We start from the raw sequence: 22,094 nt of genomic DNA, 5'->3' as shown, positions 1-22,094 counted from the left end.
GTGACCGCTCCTGGGTGGGAATATTGAAATTATGTATATGCAGCGACGGGAGAACAGAGGCATGAGGAACCAAATTATTTTGACTAGATACAGACATGCACATGAAAAGACCGGCAACACATAACTAGAGAAAAGTTTCACTGAGTTATTGGTTCCAGACCGACTCGAAAAAGCACCATGATCGACCGAACGAGGAAACATTTCAGACATTGCCTTGTCAATACTACTAGATTATATTTTTTGCTCAGATCAAGTTTAGATCATGTACATATAATGTATTACATGTATATCACATGTGTACTTTGATCATAAAGGCTTCCTTGACCTTGGAAATCTGCCTACCCTGGTCATGATAGAACGTTTGAAGATTTACGGTGCAACTTTTACTATTTTTTAACCCGGAAGTAGAGCTTCGATACTGTATGTGAGATCACGTCGCCGGAACGTAAAGCGTGTCTAAGGTTAATATCTCGCATACAGGTTCGTTTAGTTGTGTCCAAAGACATATCTCATGCACGGCTGTGACTACGATGCAACGTTGACCAAAGAGATCAAAAGTGATTCGGCAGTTATAATAGGTTTGAATAGCAGGCTAATTGCCGTAAACGCATTACGTTCCGGCTACGTGCTGTATGTGAGAAGATGTTAAAGCTTTCAGAATAAAAGACTGGTTTTCACAACATTTGATATAGTTCTTCAGTTCTGGGCTCTTGGATAAAGTAATAAACGTCACTTTATTCGATAATTAGATCATGAATCGATTCGGATAATCCTGCTTACCTGTGTTAAACCTGGACGGATGTTTGAACGCAACCGTAACGTCTCTTTTTCTCTCTCTAAGGTCAAAGTCTGCGCAAATCAAAGTGACGTCAGTTAAGGGATTTTTGATTGGTTGATACCGTCTTTCCTGTTGCTCGTTGTTCTCTCTGCCACACAAAGGACGTTTTTGAAAGAACTAAGCTGGCTGTTGAGATGACAACTTCCAAGGGGAGATGTTACCCTTCCCGGACTGTCTCTCCTTGCCAATTCTTCATCCCATTTCACTATTACTACAACATTAGGAATTGGGGAAGGAGGCACTCAAGCTAACCGACAAAATGCTGAATAAAACGTTCTAAACGTGAACCATGCGGCTTCAGCTGTGTTACTGAAGGACGATTGCGGTGCGAAAGATGTCGGTTAGCTTGAGTGCCTCGCACTGCCTCCTTCCCCAATTCCTGTGCCTACGTTACATGACCAATGTATAGTCTAACTCTCCAAAAGATAAAGAGACATAGGAATGATGGAGTCTTTCTGGCAAAGGGGGTGCTTTGGTGAAATCTTTGAAAACTATTTTTTCAAATCGTAACATAGCATTTTGACAAACGCATGATAAAGCGTTAAAAACTGTCTTTTCCGGGATATTGCTCATACATTACAAGCCACTGTGACACTGACAGTGCAAAATGTGAGGACCACTTGCAAGCGCCGACTTGCGGAAAGTACAAGAACTGCATCAGTCAATATTTCAAGATGGCCGCCGGTAGATGAACTAGACGCGAGGTTGTTACGGTCAAAGCGAAGATTGGCTTAGCTTTCTTTACTTAGCCATGTCAAGGCTTCAGTAGCCGCAGCTTTCCTGCCGGGACTACATGCTTCAACGTTGCGCCAACAACTGTTAACCGAACGGGCGACATTTGGTCTTCAAATTCGTGTATAAACCTTCAAAGTGGTCAACACGTCACAACAAAGTCACGAGATATTGTCAACACAATAGTCTGTAAACATTTCGTCTTTTGGGGAGCCAAGGACAGAAGAGGACGGCTCTTTGGTTTTTCAGGCTGTCGCGGTGGACTTGGTAGAGATGACAGATGCTCTCTCGGAACCAGTATAGTCGTATAGGGCAGGACGAGGAGGGGGACGTCAACAAACCTCTCTTCGGAGAGTCCAGACCGCAGGTGGGAACTGTATTAAAAGTAGTTTCAGTTCGCAGATCTTCTGTACTGTGTTTGCACTGTGACTGTACTTCTGTTTTGTTCGTGTACGTACTTCCTCCAGGCATGGTGTGTGTCTGTGGGGCATCTGTGTGTGTAAGTTCAAGAGTATAAGTGTGTGTGGTGTGTGTGTGTGTGTGTGTGTGTGTGTGTGTGTGTGTACATGTGTGTGTGTGTGTATGTATGTGTGTGTGTAACGTTACATATGTAACGTTAAGTGTGTGTCAATTTGTTTATTGTTAGACTTGTAATTTCAAGTGAACAAATATAATAATAATGATAATGATTTTGAAATATATGTGTTAAAGTGTGTGTAGCAGAACATTATGTGTGTGACACACATGTGCAGGATACATGTGTGTTTGTATGTGTGTGTGTGTGTGTCACTGTGTGTGTATGTGCGTGTGTTTGTGTGTATGTGTGTGTATGCACGTGTGTGTTTGTGTGTGCGTGTGTCACTGTGTGTATGTGCGTGTGTTTGTGTGTATGTGTGTGTATGCACGTGTGTGTTTGTGTGTGCGTGTGTCACTGTGTGTATGTGTGTGTGTGTGTCATTGTGTCATTGTGTGCGGGTGTGTGTGTGTGTGTGTAGTAGATAAAAAATGTGTGTCTCAGGACATTGATATATTCCAGTCGAGTCTATGCTTGTTACTTCAAAAGTCAAGAAGATATTCTGAATCATGAATTGAAAGATCACAAGCTTAATCTACTACAATGCTTACAAGTGGCAAAGGTTAGCACACTCTGTTTGCTACATCTAGCTTGTACATCATAAAATTTGTAAGAGGAGGAAGTTCCCAAATTTGGTACAGACTCGTAAACAAGCAAGCCTGAAGGGATATCAGATTTCTGCACAGTGGCGCACACATGACCTTGAACTTCCTGAGGTCTGTCAATGTCACGGTAATTAGTATGCATCAGACCACACATCCTCGACCTCTCTAGCCAGGCTAGCTAGGATAAACAGTCAAGTGTACTTGCTACTAGTACTTGTGTACTTCAACTGCAATCTCTAGACAGTTTTAAAAGACCTACACTTACAAATGTATAGCAAGGACATGCAAGCAAGATGATACTTACTAACTTAGTCCTAATGCTTTTAATCACCTGATTTTGTAATGCATTATTTTATAGTGATTTGATATAACATTTAATTTAATATTTACCATAACTGGTGACTTGATAATGGTATGGCATGTTATCAAAACTAAATCCAAAATAATGTGGCATCGTGTGGCATAACGGCTAAAACATTCGGCCGTCAAACAAGGGAACCCGAGTTCGATCCCGGCTTGCCCCCAGACATGTCTGGACTTGCGCCTGGACGTTGTGCCCTTGGGAAAGGCACTTAACACAAATTTCCTCACTTCACTCAGGTGTAAAATGAGTACCTAGCTTCGGTTAGGGACGTCCCTCGGATAGGACATTAAATGGAGGTCCCGTGTTTGGGGAGAGCCAAACCCTGTGCACGTTAAAGAACCCACCACACCTTTCGCAAAAGAGTACGGGCATGCCCCAGTGTGCGATGGTCCAAACCTTACAGTCTGGTCTGGGTTGACATCTTGAAAAGGTGATAGTCACCTGTTATGTCAATCCTTCCACACATGTGGTAAATCTGAATAAAAATTAATGTTTGTAACTAGTACTATACGTACTGAAATGAAAATGTATACTATTACTAGTAGAGTCACAGTCAACTTCCACATAGACCCTGCTCAACGTTTAGATTAAGACCTCTTTCATGGGGTCTACAACTACAAGATCTTTGTCATGTTGAAATCAGCTGTTCCATATAAGCTGCTTCATATCAGCTGTTCCATATCAGCTGTCCCAGCAGCAGTATAATCAAAATACTGGATAGTACTACTACTACATATCTCATGAGTTCATGAAGCATGTATTGTGATGAAAGTCAAGGATGTATATTTGGTCTCACTCAAAGTTTGTTCTTACAGGAACGAGTTATCCACTGGGTGCTGGGCTTCCTCACATTTCTGTTCGTTGGAGTAAGTGTGTCATTATTTGAGAAATTTGCACACACACACATTCACACACACACACACACACACACACACACACACACACACACACACACACACACACACACACACACACACACATCGCCTTAGTCTCTACCAGACTAACTGCGCTGGCTATAGGGAGAATATTTGCCGGGGGACTTTGGCCATGGAGGGTTTCATTCGCATATATATTGGACCCTCTCTCCGTAGCCGACTCCCTTCATACAAATGACTCTATTTGGCAAATTTCTACTATTTTCCCAGCGACTCGCAGAGACTGGTAGAGCCTACATATAGCCTGGAATCCAAACCTATTATAGCTCATGAGTGTCCTCTCCTATTTGCAGAGAGGAGACTCGGGAGCTACATGTATTATATAATAGGTTTGGATTCCAGGCTAACACACACACAAACACACAAACACACATACATATATATATATATATAACACATGTACAGTGCATCTGCTAAACCTATATATAGCTATAGATATCTTAATGTCTATGTTTAAAAACATCAAAGTCCATTGATTGATTTTGAATCACAATTCAAATCAGAATCTGATGTTTCAAATGGACTTGAATTTTACCTTGGATTATTTCACACCTCAATAATAAATGCAAAGAAACAATTTCCATCCATTTTGGTTATGATGTTTTTACTAGATTTGTTGATCTGTATTTCCTAACAGGTGACCTTGGTCAGTGCCTTCATCTTCCCAAAATGGCCGCCGCAGCCCATCAACTTGTACTTCGGCGTGTGTGTCATCCTCACGTGTATCTCCAACATCATTCTGGTCAGTTGCAGGCTTATGATAATGATAATAATACCTTTATTGTACATCCATGCCATATTACGGGCTAAGTACCGGCATATGGATACAAAATACATGGTAACGTTCATATAATGACACTGACAGGATTTCTAATACTAATCTAAAACAATGGTTCTAAAACTACTATAAATCTAATTCATAGGTTCAGCTTCTTCTCGTCTCTTTATAATAAAGTTATACATGTGTACGAAGTTCATTTTTGGGAATGGGTGCACTAGAATTGAAATTTAGGTGCACAGCTCCAATTTTAGGTGCACGCACATGCACCCAGTATTTTGAGTCATGCTTATACCATGCGTACCATCCTAGCTAGGGTTAATATCTGTTTCAGTAATCCCTCTTTAATGATTAGTGTGGATGTTATTTATTAGGCTAATAATTAAGGACAACATTCTTAGTGTTTTAAGCTTGTACAAGTATAATCTTGGTTTGGAAGTTTGAAAAGTTCTCAGCCATTGTCTTTAAAAAGTATTGTGGGTTGAGTCGTTCAACCCTATCCTTTCCAGGGCGACCTTTTCAAAAGTTTTAGTATGAAATCTATATCAATATATACGCTAGCCTGGATGCCTGACCCCCAATCTCTATAATACATGTATCTATCCACCCAATAGATATTGTAGGGATTGGGGGTCAGGCATCCAGGCTAATATATGCTAGCTTCAGATTTTTGTATCAGGGAGAAGTTATCATCAATGTTTGACTGCGACCTTATTATGACCCTGAAAAAGAAATCTTATTCCATATCGCGGGTGTAGCTCCTTACCTTGTCATCTAAAAGTGAGATTGCCATCCACTACACCACTATTTGCTACTACAGGTGTAGCAGACCATGATATACCCTTGGCCAGAATGTACCCAGGCTCATTCTGGCTAGGGGTACATTATGGCCTGCTACACTTGTACTTTTCCAATAACCAATGAAATCAATTCTGTCTTCTCTCTTTACAGATCTTCTGGTACAGAAAGGGGGACATCGACCCCAAGTTTAGAAGTCTGATCTACTATAACGCCTTCGTGATCCTGGTTCTGTGTGTGTGCGCGAACCTGTACTTCCATGGGGTGAAGTAACACAACGCTACGCTTCCGTACTCGGTACGATGTGGCGGAATATATTGTATAGGGCATTGGCACGTGTCGTCACAGCCAACATGTTGGTTGGTTGGTTAAACCTGGAATGGTCAGACCTGTAAATTTGCATGTATGTGTATAATTACATGACTGTTAAACACATACAAATATAGTCACTGAAGAATGACAGCAACTGATTTTCAAAATTTTATGCAGTTGCTGGAGTAACTGTCATTTGGCATATACGAATAGTTCAGATTTAGCTGGCAATTTCCAAGTTTAGGCAGCCAATATGGCGGACAGTACTTACACCAGGGCTGTCTCCAGGACCCGTCCCTCTGTCCCAGGGCGGAAATTTGCTTGATGAAAAAAAAAATGTCACTCTGTCCATCCCAAAAATGGGAACTTCATGACATAAAAGTGATGAAAACACATTTTTGTAGGCTTAAAATGACAGATTTAACAACAAAAATTAAAAGATTGGATCTTAAAGAATAGGTGGGATGGAAAATAATCTAAAGCTGGAGATAGCCCTGACTTACACCATAGTCACATGAGTGCAGAATGCCCAGTTGGCTGTATTCACAGTAAGCTTCAAGTGCAACAACTACTCTTTTTTAGTCACATTTGTCTTAAGTTGTTTTCTTACTTTTCATTTATTCTGTGAAAATCAGAGGTACTGTATAATGTATAGAGCCAGATATTTCGTAATTTATGAGTACATGTATAACTAAAGATACTTAGGGATGCTTCAAAGAACAGTAAAATTCCTTGTCTAGCTGATGATCTGAATTGATAACAAGTGGAAAGAAAAACAGGTATTTTAGCCTTTGAAAAAATGGTATTTTGTTATCATTTGGAAACATGGTATCACTACTTGTGCATTTTGTGCTTTTTTATTTTTGCTGAAGCTTTCACAGTACTTAAAATTGTCTATAGCATGAACAACTTTTGTGTATGTAAATTTTGTTCCTAATTTATTTGTTGTTGCTGCAAGAAGATGACGCTATGTTTTCATGTACAGTGGAACTTAGATTAGTTAGCTAATTCCATCCATTACAATTTAAGATATTTTGTTTAACAATCCTTGGGGTAGATTTATTGATATTCCTATTATCAATATTAACATTTTGGGGGATATTCCACTGATCAGGTTTTGGGTTTACTAACTTGGAAACCTTAGTTTGTCAATCAAAACAACTGCCACAACCCATAATGTTCTGAGTAATACGTTGAATTTAGGACTAACAGAAATTTACATTTCTAGATGTAGTTGGGATATCATAAGTTAGATGTTAAAGTTGCAAAATATGAAAAATCTAAATATGATGATTGTTTTTTTCTTGTTAAAGCCCTGACTCAAAGAAATGGCCCAAGTACAATGCATCTTATGAACAAAATATAAATATTATATATGCTTTGAGACGTGTGAATATACAGTATAGGCTTTGACCAACATTTTGTCAGTACCATGCATGTTACTTTTTCTGTACATTGCTTGAAACACATTCCAACATCTTGCCTTGATTTTTTTCTTTGCTACTTTTAAGCACGACTTTTTGGAACAAAGAATTTATGTTAGCATAAAGCTTGAGTTGTAAATTATTGATACAATTAGATACATTTTTAGTTATTGATTGAGGTTAGCATTGTTTGTTAAGTTATTGATTAAAGTTAGCACCATTTTTTAAAGTTTGATAGTGCAACTGAAATGTAAGAAAATACATTGGGCAATAGTGGTGTTTGATTTTTGCCTTGTCAAAGCACAGTTGAACTGTTTGACATCACCACCCTGTGTACTCACTTATGCTTTAACCTGTTACATGTAAGAATAAAGATGTTCTCGCTAGTTTCTGTTTTTTGCCAACAATGGCAGTTTGTTGCATCATATTCTGAAACAAAACGATCTACCTCTTGAAAGACCCTCTCCTCTATGTTGGCACGGGTAACAAGTTGATTCAGTAGTGCGGAAAATTTGGCTGAGACACGACTATAATATTCTCCAATCAGATGTAGCGTCCGACTTGTTTTACTTGACTGTCTTGAGTTTTTGCAGCATTTTTTCTAAAGTGCATATGTCACAGTAGAATCCAGTAGAGTAAAAAAAAACTAAAAATGAGCAAAAACAATCCATAGCCTTGCTACATTTGCTTGGAGATCAGAGAATTTGAGGGTAGTAAAAAAAACAGGAAAGTCAACTGTGGGTGTCTGGTAATCCATAAACAAACGAAGGAAAAACTTTCGAAGCTAAAACCAACCAATGCTTCTTCTTGTCTTTTAATTCAATCAGCAACATTAGAGATAACGACAATTGATAAAGTCAACTTTCTTCCAAGTACTGTATGTCATTTATAACAATCTTCCCCACACTTATATTTAGTTTCCTTTTTAATATACATCTTCAATCATACATGACAAGGTGTCATATTCTAGCAACAATGACCAAAATGTCTGATTCTGTATCCGGGGAATATAGCAACAAGAATAAATAAATTCAATAAAACTAAGTACTTCTCATATATCCAATGAATAAAACAACAACATCTGGTGATATGACACTTAAGTTACGAGGGAATACAGCATGTCATAGTCATCCTAGGCTTCTGAAATTATAATGCACAATACAACAAAATCCAGAGAAGAAACAAATCATATTACCATTCATTTATCATGAATTATGCTTTTACCATTCAAGAAAGTAGTAAAACATCACAAGCATTTTACAGCAGATATTGTATGAGAACATTGTGTTAAAATCTCCTTCATTCTCTGCAGTATACTTCTTTAGGTCAGTTAATAGACATACTATGATATACCTATTATGCAAGGCAACATTGCAGTTGATAAATATACTATATCTATGTAATGTAGTATATATTATGCAACACAAACTGGATTCTACGGATGGCATGATTTCATTTGCCTATTTTTATTCTCTTGTCATGTTGGCAATTTCAAAATCTCGGCCTCTTCATGTCTGATTGATTTTCTTTATGCACTCTCACAAGATTTTTCATCGTCTTCTGCCAGACCAGCCCGGCCTGAAATCCATCCTTCTTGATGTGTTTATACTGCTGGCCAGCTGTCAGCCAATCAAATACTCCCTCTTATGTTCTTGGAGGGAAAGTCACCAGCCAATCACGTTGCCTCTTGACCGTATGTGACAATGTGATTGGTTGGTGACAGCTGAGTGGATCACAGGCCTGTACATCAGGGCCATTGCTTGATATATACACAACCATGGCATGAGAGAATGGAGATTTAGAATTAGCCATCCATAGAATGAAGTTTGTGTGGCGTTACGGGATAGTTGAGAGAGACTGGAGCTTGTTCAGTTCACCCCTCTGAAGTCGGCCATGTCGTCGTCGGTGTGAGTGGTGGAGGTGAGGTCGTGCTGGACCATATCGGAGGAGGAGGCCAGAAGGTCAGGGTCAGAGTGCTGCAGGATGGGACCTGGAGAAAATAAACAACATTCAGAAAGCATTTTTTATTTTATCTATTTATTGGTTCAGCATGTACATGCCTGGGTTACCCAACTAGCCGAACCCATGTGTGGCCATATAGGACTGTAGGATATTGAACCACTCACACCGGGAAGGACCCCTACTCTTTTCGATAAGTGCGGTGGGTTCTTTAACATGCTCGAGGTGTGATTCTCAAACACGGGACCTTCATTTAACGTTCTGTCCGAGGGACATCCCTAACCGAAGCTAGGCACTCATTTACACCTGAGTGAAGTGAGGAAAGTCGTGTAAAGTGCCTTTCCCAAGGGCACAACATCGGGGCATATCGGTGGTTTCGAACTCGGGACCTCTCGATTGTGGGCAGAACACCCGACCGATTGCGCCACGCGATGCCACAAGCATTTTTCACAGCTCTGATATTCATTCTTGGTTTTGTTTCAAGGAGTAAATTTAAGTGCAGACGGTTCAAGAGATGTAACAGGATTCTGTGGCATACTTTTTGAGTCTTTAATTCTCTTAAACTTCTCCCTGCTGCCTAACTCTATAACCAATAGAGAATGAATGGGGTGCCAAACGGTTTAACTGAAATTAGTAGCTTCCTTATGAACTGCAAGTGTAAGCATGTAAATCTTAACAAGACAATGATACTGCCTTTCTGGAGGCTTGTTACATGTTTTAGATGTGATAGCTTGCAAAGTCATACGACGACTAGCTTTACAAAGATGTACAAGCGAAACATCATGATTTTTATAGAAAAAAAACCACGAAGACAGCTTCCAGTAAAGCTTGTTTAGATACTATGGTGCTGTGACTCCCACATCCAACTGTTATTATTATCTTTACTACACAAAGGCTGGGTTAACACACACATTTTGAAGCACACTTAGAGAGCGCTCCGAGTGTACTACAAGCACATGTGTACTTATGTAAACCCAGCCAAAGATTCCTACAAAGATTCCCACATTAAATCAGACTTAGAGTGCGCTCTGAGTGTACTACGAGCATGTGTACTTAATATGTAAACCCAGCCAAAGATTCCCACAAAGATTCCCACATTAAATCATCACACCTGTGAGAGTTGCAAATGGTATGACATCAGAGGTTGACAGCTGTCCGTCATCCACATCAGACGTCGAGGACTGCACGAAGGTCACGTTGTCGCTAACGATGACGTAGTGAGTGGACGCTGAGGTCGTTACATCTAGTCCCTCAGACTGACTCACATCCGCCATACTGGTGCTCACAATGCCCTGCAAACATACATATGTGTGTGAATGCTAGTTTGACCACAAAATTCCTTGTCCTCTGCAAAAATTTTAGATTGATTTTCAACACACCATTCAATAAAAAGGTGGCATTTCACATTTTCCATAAATATTACAAAGTGTAATATGTCTTTTATTTATCATTAGACATCAGTTGGGACATCAAAGAACATTAAAGCACAGTATTTACCTCAGCTGTGACATAGTGCCCACTGTCTGGCAGCAGGTGTGCAGTTGTTATGCTTCCATCATCACTGAGCCCTGATTGGCTGATGTGGCTGTGGTCCTCGAGATCTGATTGGCTAATGGAATGATGTGCATCCAGCTCTGATTGGCTGCTGCCAGGCTGCTCTCCAAGCTGTGACTGGCTGATGACATCTTGGGAGCTTATCACTGATTGGCTTATGGCTTCGGCACTAAGATCTGATTGGCTAATAGTGGCATGTCCGGTTATATCAGACTGACAGATTCTAACATGAGAAGTAAAATCTGATTGGCTGGCGATGGGGTGGGCATTGTAACTTGATTGGCAGACAGATGCATGGCTGCCGTAATCTGATTGGCTGATGTTGGAATCCTCACTGTACTGTGATTGGCTGACGTTGTCCTGCAGGTGGCTGCTACAGGACAGGTCTTCTGATTGGGAGACTTCATTTAAACCTGTAACACAATTAAACAGTAGTTATTCAAAACTATATACAAACTTTACATTGCAGAGTTCTGTCTTAACAAGCTTTCACAAGATTTCGAAAAAAATGTTATTCTAAAATGGAGATTTTTCAAGAATTTCCAGAGATAATGTAAATGCAGAAATGTTTGCAGGGATTTAATTTTGCGGTAGGGAGAAAATGGAGTGTTTCCAGTGGTTTTCAGTCCGCATTTGAAACAATAGTAGCACAATGGAACGGCTTTTCCCAGTGGTTTTAAGTTCGCGGTAAAGAGTTCACCGCGAAAACCGCCAACATTAAACTACCGCAAACATTTCTGCATTTATAGTATATTATGCAAATCAAACCAAATCAAAGTAAAGTAAGTATGCAAATCACACATACTGTCATCTGGGTGTCCCATGCCCTGATCGGGGAGTCCTGATTGGCTGATGGCGGCGATGTCCGAGGTGTTGAGGGTGGTGGTGATGTCGTGGTCTTGACCGGTGGAGGTGCTGATGATGATGTGGTCAGACTGTGGGGTCAGCTGGACGGTCACATTCTCATTACTGGCCAGTTGGTCAGTCTGGGAACAACAGTTTCACACATCAACTTTTCACTATCAAGTACTATTTTATCATGTAACAATTACAGTCTGTACTGTTTGAAATGTTTAGTATGTATACCGTATAGTATGTCATGACTGTGAACTTGACTGTATAGCTTGACATTTACCTTCTAAAACCTGTATTGATTTCAAATTTTTATATCTTAGCAACAATCAGAAGATTGGTTTAAGCAAAAGACAGATTTGTCTTCTTCTTGCTTTTTCCCCATTGCCTTTGCATTCTCCAAAACAAAACAAACAACAGCAAAAAACTAGACTGTTAAGTCGTGACTGGTTCTACCAACTCTGAACTATACTTCCAGCCACTCCAGCAAGTCTTCCCAGTCACTAACTTCCTACCACTTTACTGACAATGTAGTCAAATAACTACAAACACACACAAACAAAAACACACAGATGAAAACAAAGACTTTGTATAGGTGGTAAAAAGGCTAGACAAACATAACAACCATACCTGGACAGTTTGAACAATGATCTGGTCGGATGAAGTGGGTGTGGCTGTGTACACCATGCCGGAGGACGGGCGCAGGATGTAGGTGCCCTGGGTACTGGTGGGGGTCAGCTGCATGGTGGACTGCAGTACCTCAAAGGACTGGTAGGAGGTGCCAGCTAGGAGCTGGCTCTCCTCGGGCTGCACTGGTTGGTTGCCTTGCTCAGCGGCAGCTACAGTGGTGGTAGTGATTGTAGCTGTTGCACCTTAACAGATTTTAACATAAGGAAAGGAAAGTCATCTCCAACCAGTTTAGCTCATATGAACTCAATGAACAGATGAACTACTCTTCCACTGGTTGTGACAGAGAAGACAGACGCTATGTACAGTATGTACAGGTTCATTGTATCGGGGAAATTCCTCAAGCTCTTTTCGACAAGCACAATGAACAGTAGACCACGGCTTAACGTCCCATCCTAAGGACTGCGACCCTTACCGGTAGCATGCATGTCGGGTGAGAGACACACCCGGGATCGAACCCGGGGCTTCTAGTTCCAGAGGCAAGATCGCTAACCACTTGACTACGAACACAACCTTGGTTTATTACTCCAAAATTTGAAATTTATGTTACCATTTAAAGGTGAAGTTTGAAAAGAAACTAGGAATTAGGGAGCTCTTAGACTAATAGGCCAGTTCACGATTTAAACTGTGCATGTGAAGTGTGATGCACTGTGTGTGATATGTCAAATTTGAAGGTCCAAGAGACATAAACAAACACATCTGGACATGTATTAAGCAGGGTCTAGACAAGAAACTGTTTACAAGTTAGGGACCTTCGCCTTTGACCTTGCAAAGGTGCATATCAAAACGATAAGTCATACATGATTAATATAAAATGTTCAGACAGAAATAAAGCATCGCTGTAGGCCTTATCTGTGATCTTACAGGTAAAAATACAACCTTACGATACTTCTGCACAAAGCTAGCCAAAGGTCACCCCGACCAATTGAATTACATGAATCGCATTGAAACTCAGATTCGTATCAGCCATTTCCCGACAAATCGCTTTCTAACTTCGTTAATGACTACATCTGACCAAACAAACTCATCAGTGAGATGGTGGAAGGTGTCAGCTTCCAAAAGACGTTTTCAGATTGACAATTTTGGCACTTTGAAAGTAATTGAATCCGCCCGCGATTTAACGTTTAGAGAAAAATCGCGGGCGGATTCAATCACTTCCAAAGTGCCAAAATTGTCAATCTGAAAACGTCTTTTGGAAGCTGACACCTTCCACCATCTCACTAGCGAGTTTGTTTGGTCAGATGTAGTCATTAACATAAGTTAGAAAGCGATTTGTTGTGAAATGGCTGATACGAATCTGAGTTTCAATGCGATTCATGTGATTCGATTGGTCGGGGTGAAGGTCCACCTTGTGTCAACGTGTCCTTACCAGCCTGAGGGACAGGAATGGGCAGCTGGACAGTGGCCATGTTGGACAGGTCCTGGCTGTGGCTCGGACCGCCGTTGACCAGAAGCTCCCCCCGGATGTCACGGTTCACCCCGTCCAGCCGCGTCACCTTGATTCTCGTGATGTCCGAGCGCACGTTACGCGAACGCACCGTGTCGCTGAACACGGTCTTCAGACACTGCACCAGGGCTAGTAAGTGAACAAATGAAAGGTTTAACCACCATTAACATTAATCTGCCGGGTTACATAAATCTGCCACTTTGAAAAAAAGAGGGTTTGAAAGATCTCTAGTGCATATATAGTGCAGCACCCCCAAGTATGCCTAGTTTAGATATACACATGTATAGGAGTGCATTATACTGGGGGACGTTGGGTTGGAGATCGGTTTGGACTTATCCTTTCATCGTGGCGAAATTAGGTACCCTGGTGGAATTATGTTACAATGTAGTAGATGTTACAAATAGGATTAGTTTTTGTAATGCAAACAAAAAGTAACTGACCAAGACCAGTGTGGCAAATTTACCAGATATCAAGATAAATCAGAAATGACAAATAAACAGTCAAAGCAATCGCTACATAAGTGAACCAATCGTAACTGAAAAAAAAATTCAGTTCAATCTTAGCTATTCATTTGACCATAAACTATAGATGATCCTGTATTGGAAACATTCTGCAACATGTTTTCATCCTTCTAGCTCACCTTCATTCATTGTAGTAATAGTTACAATACAATATAATACAAAACACTTTTTGCCTGCAACGGAGAGGATGAAGAAGACAATGAAACACTTCTGCTATGACTGTGACTAGTTTAGTTCAACATTCTATCACAAACCATACATGTAAATTGCACAGGTTTTGCGATAGACCCATCCTATTGCCCAACCCACCTGTCAAAACATAGAAATACAAAACAAAAACATAAAAAAGCAAATAGTTGACAGATATGCAGGCACTTTCTCATTGGTTCAACTGCTAATTGCCATTCACTCATTGGTTGACTTGCTAATTAAGATGGACAGTCAGGATTGGTTTTCTGCCTCAGACATTCCCCAATCAGTGATAAGGACATACTTGGCAGGTCCATGTTCTGGTGGTCAGCGATCTGTCTCTTGAGTGACCACCACTTACTCCGCAGCCACTGGGGTGACCGGACTCTGTAGGGGGGAGGGGGGCAATAAAACAGCCATGATCATGTAGCTTCCTTTCCTCTCTTTCAAACACATGGTACAAACTTAAAGACAAATACTATAATATGCTTGCCCATTGTATGACTAAATATCGGCAATTTTTGATGATTTTATCTCTTTTTTAAAGTTCTCCTACTAGCCAAAAATAAACTACCCAAATTCTTGCAAAATTGAAGTGCTCCTTATGGACTGAATACATATAATGCTGATAACTACACAATGCACAATGACTCTTATGGTATAAGAGTATATAAGGTATAAGATGACTTACATCATTCTGCTCCAACCCTGAGCCATTTTCACCCAGTCGATGTCAGTGTCATCCTTTGTGTCTAAATGTTCCACTCTGTGGGGAAGAAAAGCGCCTGTTTAGAACTGATGTTAACAACAATTAAACTTAACAGGGTCTTTACTTCGCAGTAGGAGGGGAAAGGTTTTTGCTGAATTTTAACATGCTGTAATAGTCACATGCTATAATGTTACCAATTGTCTGTCCGTCCTTCCATGTTTCATGTACTTGCAATTAGCCTACGGGCAAGAACTTGCAATAAACTTATTGATATTTAACTTCCCTGCTGCCTAACTCTGCAACCAATAGGGAATTGGGTGCCAAACAGTTACTTCAGTGTGCCGATAAGTTAAGTTTGCAGTAGAAACACTTCTTTACTACAGTAGTGACACAATTAGAAACATATATTTATGTCACTCTGTCTCATGGTTTTGCAGTGGTGAGGTCAGCACAAAAACCACCAAAATAAAACCAACACAAAATGTTTCAAGATTTAGAAGATTTTTGTGTGAAATTGTCCATGGAGACCTTACTGTGTCCTTATAATCTTTCCAATCAGTTTCAGGTAATGTTTTATTTAAGTTGTAGATGTCATACTTGTGAATCAGAGCCATATCATCCTCCTTGGTCCAATCGTCGCCGCCAGCTTGTTTCCAGTTCAGGTAGTTCAGCCACTTGGAGCGACACTGTTTCTCCGAGCGCGTGCCGACGCGGTGGGCCACCTCCGCCCACGAGATCCCGGACGTCACGGGCTGGCCGTGGATCGTGTTCGTTACTTCGTGAACCGCTTCTTGTAGTCTCTGTTCCTCTTCGTTACTCCACTTACCTGCGTATCAAAAAGACAAGTTAGATATACTCAAAACATGGAGATTCTAACATACGTACTGACATGTAGGAGGACATAATTGATCTGACATAATGCCAGACATAATCAAACAACAAAATTTAAAAAAATTGATGCCAGACTAAGAAAACACAAGAAATAGTTAATCCTGACCTCAGAAATTTAAGATTTAAAGTTCAAACATTTTTTAGGAAATAAGTAAATAACAAAGTGCACACTACTAAAAAACTTGCTTTGGACAAATTATGCTGTCATTCTCATAGTCATAGAATTAGCACAGATGTGCTATATAATTATGAAATATCATAAAGCTATGATAGTAATGATAACATTATTAACAGCTTTTTGTCAGCTTCTATCCTGAAAATTATAAGGAAATTTGACATTTTCTTCCAAACTGGTTTAACTTATCCCTGCCAATTCAAAATATCATATCCATAGAGCTGTTTAAAAACAAAAGTCACACTGATTGGCTCAAATTTTAAAAAAGTTGCGTACATTTTGCCCAGCAAAACTAAGAGATTTTACGGTACGCACCTGAGTTGCAGGAGTCCCTCATGAGGCGACACCTGTCCTTGACGGACGAGGCACTACGACCCAAGGCTATCCCGATGGCAGCCCAGTTAGACCCATGCTTCTGTCTTAACCTGCAAACCAACAACAGCCAGTCAATAACTATCAATATTAACATTTATGAAGGTTAGAAATTCAGGTAAACAATACATAAAGACAATTCAAACTCTACAACTGGATAAAATTCAGAGACTTAATTCCGGATGAACTTTAGTGACACTGAAGAAGAGAGTGATGGATGTCAAGTCCGAAATTAAGTCTCCGATTTTTATCTAGTTGTAGAGCTTGAATTGTCTTTATATATCAATATAATAACCATTGGTTATGTCACCACACAACATGACATTTTCTCTACTTTTTGATAATCTATATCATTAATATCATTCATAAATGAGAAAAACTAAAATAGACACAGAACAACTAAAATGTATGTCTTAGGTAAAGCATACAGCAATATCCCTATTATACTCACTCTTTCAATCTCTCTATCTCCTCTGGAGTATACCTAGAAACAAAAGGGATAAAAGTACATTTATACAAACAAAAAAAACATGAAAATTCAAATTGTACAATCTAATTCATATGTTATACACAAGAAACAAGGGAGAATTGGCTTGGTAGTAGATTTCTTTTGGCAAACTTTTACAAGCAGTATAAAATCAGTAAAATCATTTATCATGTAGAAATACTCAAACTTCAATCTCGGTCTTACTTTCCGACGTGGTTCCTGTTGTCGTACATGCGGAGAACTCTACGGTAAATGGCGAACAGCGGTCTGTTCAGTCCTTTAGCAATGGTGCGGTAGAAATCCTTCCTCTCGTCTTTGGACATCTCGAAAACAACCTCAGCAGCATCCTCAATGTTGTGGTCCTACAGAAAAATTCAATGATTCACTTCTACTGTAAATGCATTTATTTTCCCAGTGGTTTTATATATATATATCATGGAAGGAGGAAAAGGGAGGTTTTTGCAGTGTTTGAAACTCGTGTTTGAAATGATTCTCTGAAACAGTGGAAATGCATATCCACGGTGTCATGAATTTGCAATGGAAAGATCATTGTGAAAATCACAAATATAAAAATGCCACAAAAGTTTCCAGATTCACAGTACTAATATCAAAATGTTTTTCTGCTGATGGAGCTTTTACCTAATCCATATGTTCCAATGCAAAATAATGAAAACTTGCACAAAATAGCAGTTACTCAAGCAACTGGACATGATTTTGGAAACGGTCAGACGTTTCAAGTAGCGTCCACTATTTTTCGTCAGTGACACTGAGCAAGATTTATCGAAAACTCTCAAGATTTGACTGAAAACTTGTATAACACAAACTTGACTGTAGTGTACTAAATTAACATACAAAAGTATCCTTAAAAACAGCACAATAAAAAAGTCTGTATTCTGATGCATACCTTACAGTAGTGTCCAATGTTGGCTTTCAACACTTCCACCTCTTCTTTAGACCACATCCCCTGCTTCCAGCTATGGCCTGAAGAGGAAAAAGGTACAGAGAAAAACATATTGGTTTTATGTAGCTCAAATTTCTATCTTCTGTGATGATGAAGAAGAGTCAACATCGACAAGACAGAAACTGATGTATAAAAATATATGATTGTACTTTGTACTACATTAGCATAAGAAGCAAATATCAGTACAACAAGTCTGTGATATGTTCTACTCAAGTAAAAATGCTGGCAACATTGACTATTAGCAATAAAACTAAACTGTGTCAGATTTTTATACAATAAGTATCTAAACTGAAAAGAATGACCATTCCAAGCTGCTGGCGTTCTGTAAGTAGGTATAGAAGATTGTTCTTGTATGAAGTACTAAGAGCTGTCTCCAGCTTTCAATTTTTTTCCGTCCTACTCAATATTTGGGCGCCAATGTGTTGAATTTTCCTTGTAAAATTCGTGATTTTAAACTTACGAAGATTACATTATCAACAATTTCATGTCATAAAGTTCTGATTTGGGGACGAACAAGGTGAAATTTTTTTCCGTCCCAACAAGCACATTTCCGTCCCGGGACGGAGGGACGGGTCCTGGAGACAGCCCTGGAAGTACTGCTGTACCTTTGCCGTGTAGACTGCTTTTGTCCTCTTTAGTAGTGAACCACGCCTGATTAACTGGAGCAGCTTCTTCTGTTTTGTCGGAGGAGGGCGTGGCAGGTGAACTGTCCATCCCAGAAACCTCCAACAGCTGTGACAGGGAAAACAGAGCAACGATTGGTGGAGAACTTAAAACAATCAAGAAAAATAACTTCTTCTACAGTGGACAGGAAAATGGAAAGTAACATTGCTTTGGGAAAAAGAGTGGCAACAGAGTCCTGAAAACTATTCAATTTTTGCATTTCAACCCTAAAATTGTGGCCATTTATTGTGTATTACAACTCTTGGTGTATTCAGTTATATCATAATTCTTCAGAATATGTCAATACAATAAAGGTAATTTTCAGACCACCCCTCTGTAACCTTTTAAATGGACCAGTCCTTGCCTGTATCTGTTGTCCAGAGGTCGTAGCCAGCTGCACAGCTGTCGTCATGGAATCTTCCACCTGCTCCAAGGTCGACCCTGACACATGCTGAAGGTCATCTTCATCTGTGGGCAAACTCGGGTCACCTGAAGAAAAAAATCATATAATCTTTTTGATACATGTTCAAAATTCTTAAAAAGTATTCACCAGTTTAAAGAAATTCTGCAAACTGGAATCAGCCAGAAAATGTCATGATCTTCCAACCCAACATCTGCTTGGAGATTAAATATACTGTAAATCATGAAATGTTCGTAGTGGTTTTATTTTTCCTTTTTCTGGTGGCGACTTCTCCAATGGAAAATCATGACCATGAATATTCAATATGAATCTCCATCGTATTACTAAGTACAGAATTGTTCAAACCTCAAACTGAAAACAGCTTGAAAATCTCCTTTACATTCCAACAGCAACAAAAGATAATGAGTTTATAGTAACAGAAATGGCTGTTCTATGTACTTACCGGTCACCCCTACGAGGTGTTCTACAGTGGTGTACCCATCCCTGAAGTCATCATGGTTCATCCGTAGTTTCTTCTCAGGGTTCCCATCTTCATAATCATCATCACTGTTATCATCACCTTTCCTCTTCTCCCCTCCACTGTCTGTAACCAATCACAAAGCAGCATTTAAGTACTTAATCTTTTTGATTGGTCCACCTCAAACCAGTTTAGGAAGCTACAAATATAGTGCTTCTGGTGCATTTCTTTCATGTTATCATGAAAGGGTTATGAATTTTGTCAGGATTTGAAATGTAGACCCAATTATAGACTATGTGGGCGAACAGCAGTATTGCTAATCCATTAAGCCACAACACACAACCTGTCCTACAGATGAAGATGATAATATCTTGCATGCTCCTTCCGGCTGTTTTCTTTTCCAAGTTATCGTTTTCTTATTACATCTTTTTCTTATTACTGAACGAGAACTTAGCCTACAACAAGAAAAAAAAGTAATAAGAAAACGATATGGAGTCAGAACAAAGGCAAATAATATCCAACCATGTTTGGCGTTTTCATTCAAACTAATAATGTTCCTCCTTCAACTGTTTTGATCAACTTCTGGCATCTAACCAAATAACAGATTCTTCATTTTTGTTCGTTCACATCTTCTTTCTTTGCCTTTGGAATTGACTTTGGTATTCTACGACATTAGTATCCCTTTTCCGAAAAATCTCTTTTGCAATTCACAGCATGTATTTTCTCATTCTGCAGCTGTAGCTTTGTATGATTTCCAGCATTGCTGAGAACCTTTTTTGTTTTGGAAACAGACACAAATTTATGCATGCGCAGATGTCATTGGTCCATATATTCAAATCAACAGGCCTTAGGTAACGCTCTGTGAATGCTGAGGCTATAATGAAATACAATGTATATAAGCCATGTTGTGGCATCGTGTGGTGCAATCGGTAGGGTGTTTTGCCCAGAACCAAGAGGTCCAGGGTTCAAAACCACAGCTGTCCCCGCTGTTGTGCCCTTGGGAAAGGTACTTTACACGACTTTCCTCACTCCACCCAAGTGTGAATGGGTACCTGACTTCGGTTGGGGAAGGTCGTGTTGAGGTCACCTGCTGGCGCCGAATGGCAGCCTCCCAGACCCTTGCGACAGTTCCACAAAGTGCAAGTGTGGAGCAAATCTGTATCCGATGTATATTTAATTATGTGAATGTAAACTCTGCAGTAATTCAGCACTGGCTGCCATTGCACAGGTAATTTCTGACAAATAAGCTATGGATACTGACCTGGCTCCATGCTGAAGGATTGGGGACTGTCTGGGTGAACATTATTGTGAGCAAGACAATCCACGCTCATGTCCAGGTCTATACCAACATCATGAGCACCGTCCATAGCGACACACCTGAAACAATAGCAAGTTTTTATCAGAATAGTCATATTTTACATATGTCTCAAGTCACCCACCTATGACATGCAAGTTGCAGAAGAAAACATAAATGAAGCTATGTTATATATATATATAACGTTAACGCATTCAGATACCACAAGTTTTTTCGTTCTTTTCTTCTATACAAAATGAATTTTCTAATCCACAACAAAAATAAATTATGTAAGGGTGCTTATGCTCCCGTTTTGCTCTCTCTTTCACATAATTTGTAATAAATCCAAACAAATAATAATAAAACAAAATATGTGATAAAAAGGTTTGAATTTTCTTCTTGCCAGAGAGATAATACGAGCCTAAAATATTGAGGCCCAATGTCTTAATTCATTATCGCTGATCGTTTGATTACAACATATTCTTTTGTATTGCAAAACTTGGCCAATGCTAGTCATACAACAAAAAACGGCATCCTTACATAAATATACAATGTCATTTTCCCCAAAAATAAGGTTTTGTCATCATGTCAACAATCGGAAATTAAAAACATAACGGAACGCTTATGACATATGTCACACACACGTCCTTATCCGTACACAAAATATTCCCATGTTCGCTAGCCAGCCAGCCCTCAGCCCCAAGCCGCCTACCGGAAAGAACGGCGCCATGACAGCCAGACTATGTCTGTCTTCCCCTAGCAAGGTCAACCTAGCCATATTCCCGACACATCCCGCCTGTTCCCCCCTGAAAATCCCCTCGGGCCCTCCCCCCGGGGCCCGGGACCCAGGTGAGCCGAGGTGTAGCTCAAAACTCGCGCGTACTTCCTGATTTTCGTCCGGGAACTTTACGGCGTCAAGACCCAGGATGAACACCAGGACCAGGATGTAGACCGACGGCTGCCCGGAAAATTCACCGGGACGTAGTCATCCGCGTCAATTTTATGATCATCCTTCATAACTTATCTGCTCTATTCAAGACATCAAATGTAACATGATAGTAATACTATTATAGCTGATGTAATATTTTGCTATCA

General features: G+C 39.9%; 2 protein-coding genes across 4 annotated transcripts; one reads left to right on the top strand and one right to left on the bottom strand.

Annotated features, from left to right (window-relative positions):
* The first annotated feature begins 1,487 nt into the window (after nucleotides 1-1,487).
* LOC136435503 (transmembrane protein 243-like) lies at nucleotides 1,488-7,749 on the top strand. Its single transcript, XM_066429073.1, has 4 exons — nucleotides 1,488-1,937; nucleotides 3,929-3,979; nucleotides 4,686-4,790; nucleotides 5,778-7,749. The coding sequence occupies exons 1-4, from the start codon at nucleotides 1,851-1,853 to the stop codon at nucleotides 5,895-5,897; spliced, it is 363 nt and encodes a 120-aa protein (XP_066285170.1). The 5' UTR covers nucleotides 1,488-1,850; the 3' UTR covers nucleotides 5,898-7,749.
* Nucleotides 7,750-8,158: 409 nt separating this feature from the next.
* LOC136435502 (cyclin-D-binding Myb-like transcription factor 1) lies at nucleotides 8,159-21,988 on the bottom strand. Of its 3 annotated transcripts, none has more exons than XM_066429070.1 (18): nucleotides 21,883-21,988; nucleotides 20,967-21,082; nucleotides 19,691-19,831; nucleotides 19,192-19,316; nucleotides 18,770-18,896; nucleotides 18,108-18,184; nucleotides 17,408-17,565; nucleotides 17,168-17,200; nucleotides 16,660-16,769; nucleotides 15,876-16,104; nucleotides 15,261-15,335; nucleotides 14,874-14,956; nucleotides 13,782-13,988; nucleotides 12,356-12,597; nucleotides 11,679-11,859; nucleotides 10,817-11,286; nucleotides 10,431-10,611; nucleotides 8,159-9,350 (listed from the first exon to the last, which is right to left on the bottom strand). In XM_066429070.1, exons 2-18 carry the CDS (start codon nucleotides 21,070-21,072, stop codon nucleotides 9,229-9,231), a joined length of 2,667 nt encoding a protein of 888 aa, XP_066285167.1. In that variant the 5' UTR covers nucleotides 21,073-21,082; nucleotides 21,883-21,988; the 3' UTR covers nucleotides 8,159-9,228. The 3 variants fall into 3 exon arrangements, with proteins under 3 accessions (XP_066285167.1, XP_066285169.1, XP_066285168.1); XM_066429072.1 differs by having other exon boundaries at nucleotides 12,356-12,564; XM_066429071.1 differs by lacking the exon at nucleotides 21,883-21,988 and adding an exon at nucleotides 21,712-21,876.
* Between the last annotated feature and the right edge of the window lie 106 nt (nucleotides 21,989-22,094).

The sequence above is a fragment of the Branchiostoma lanceolatum genome, chromosome 5, assembly GCF_035083965.1.
Source record: "Branchiostoma lanceolatum isolate klBraLanc5 chromosome 5, klBraLanc5.hap2, whole genome shotgun sequence".
Taxonomy (NCBI): Eukaryota; Metazoa; Chordata; class Leptocardii; order Amphioxiformes; family Branchiostomatidae; genus Branchiostoma; species Branchiostoma lanceolatum.
Note: the sequence above shows the minus strand (reverse complement) of the source record. Positions and strands in the feature narration are given on the sequence as shown.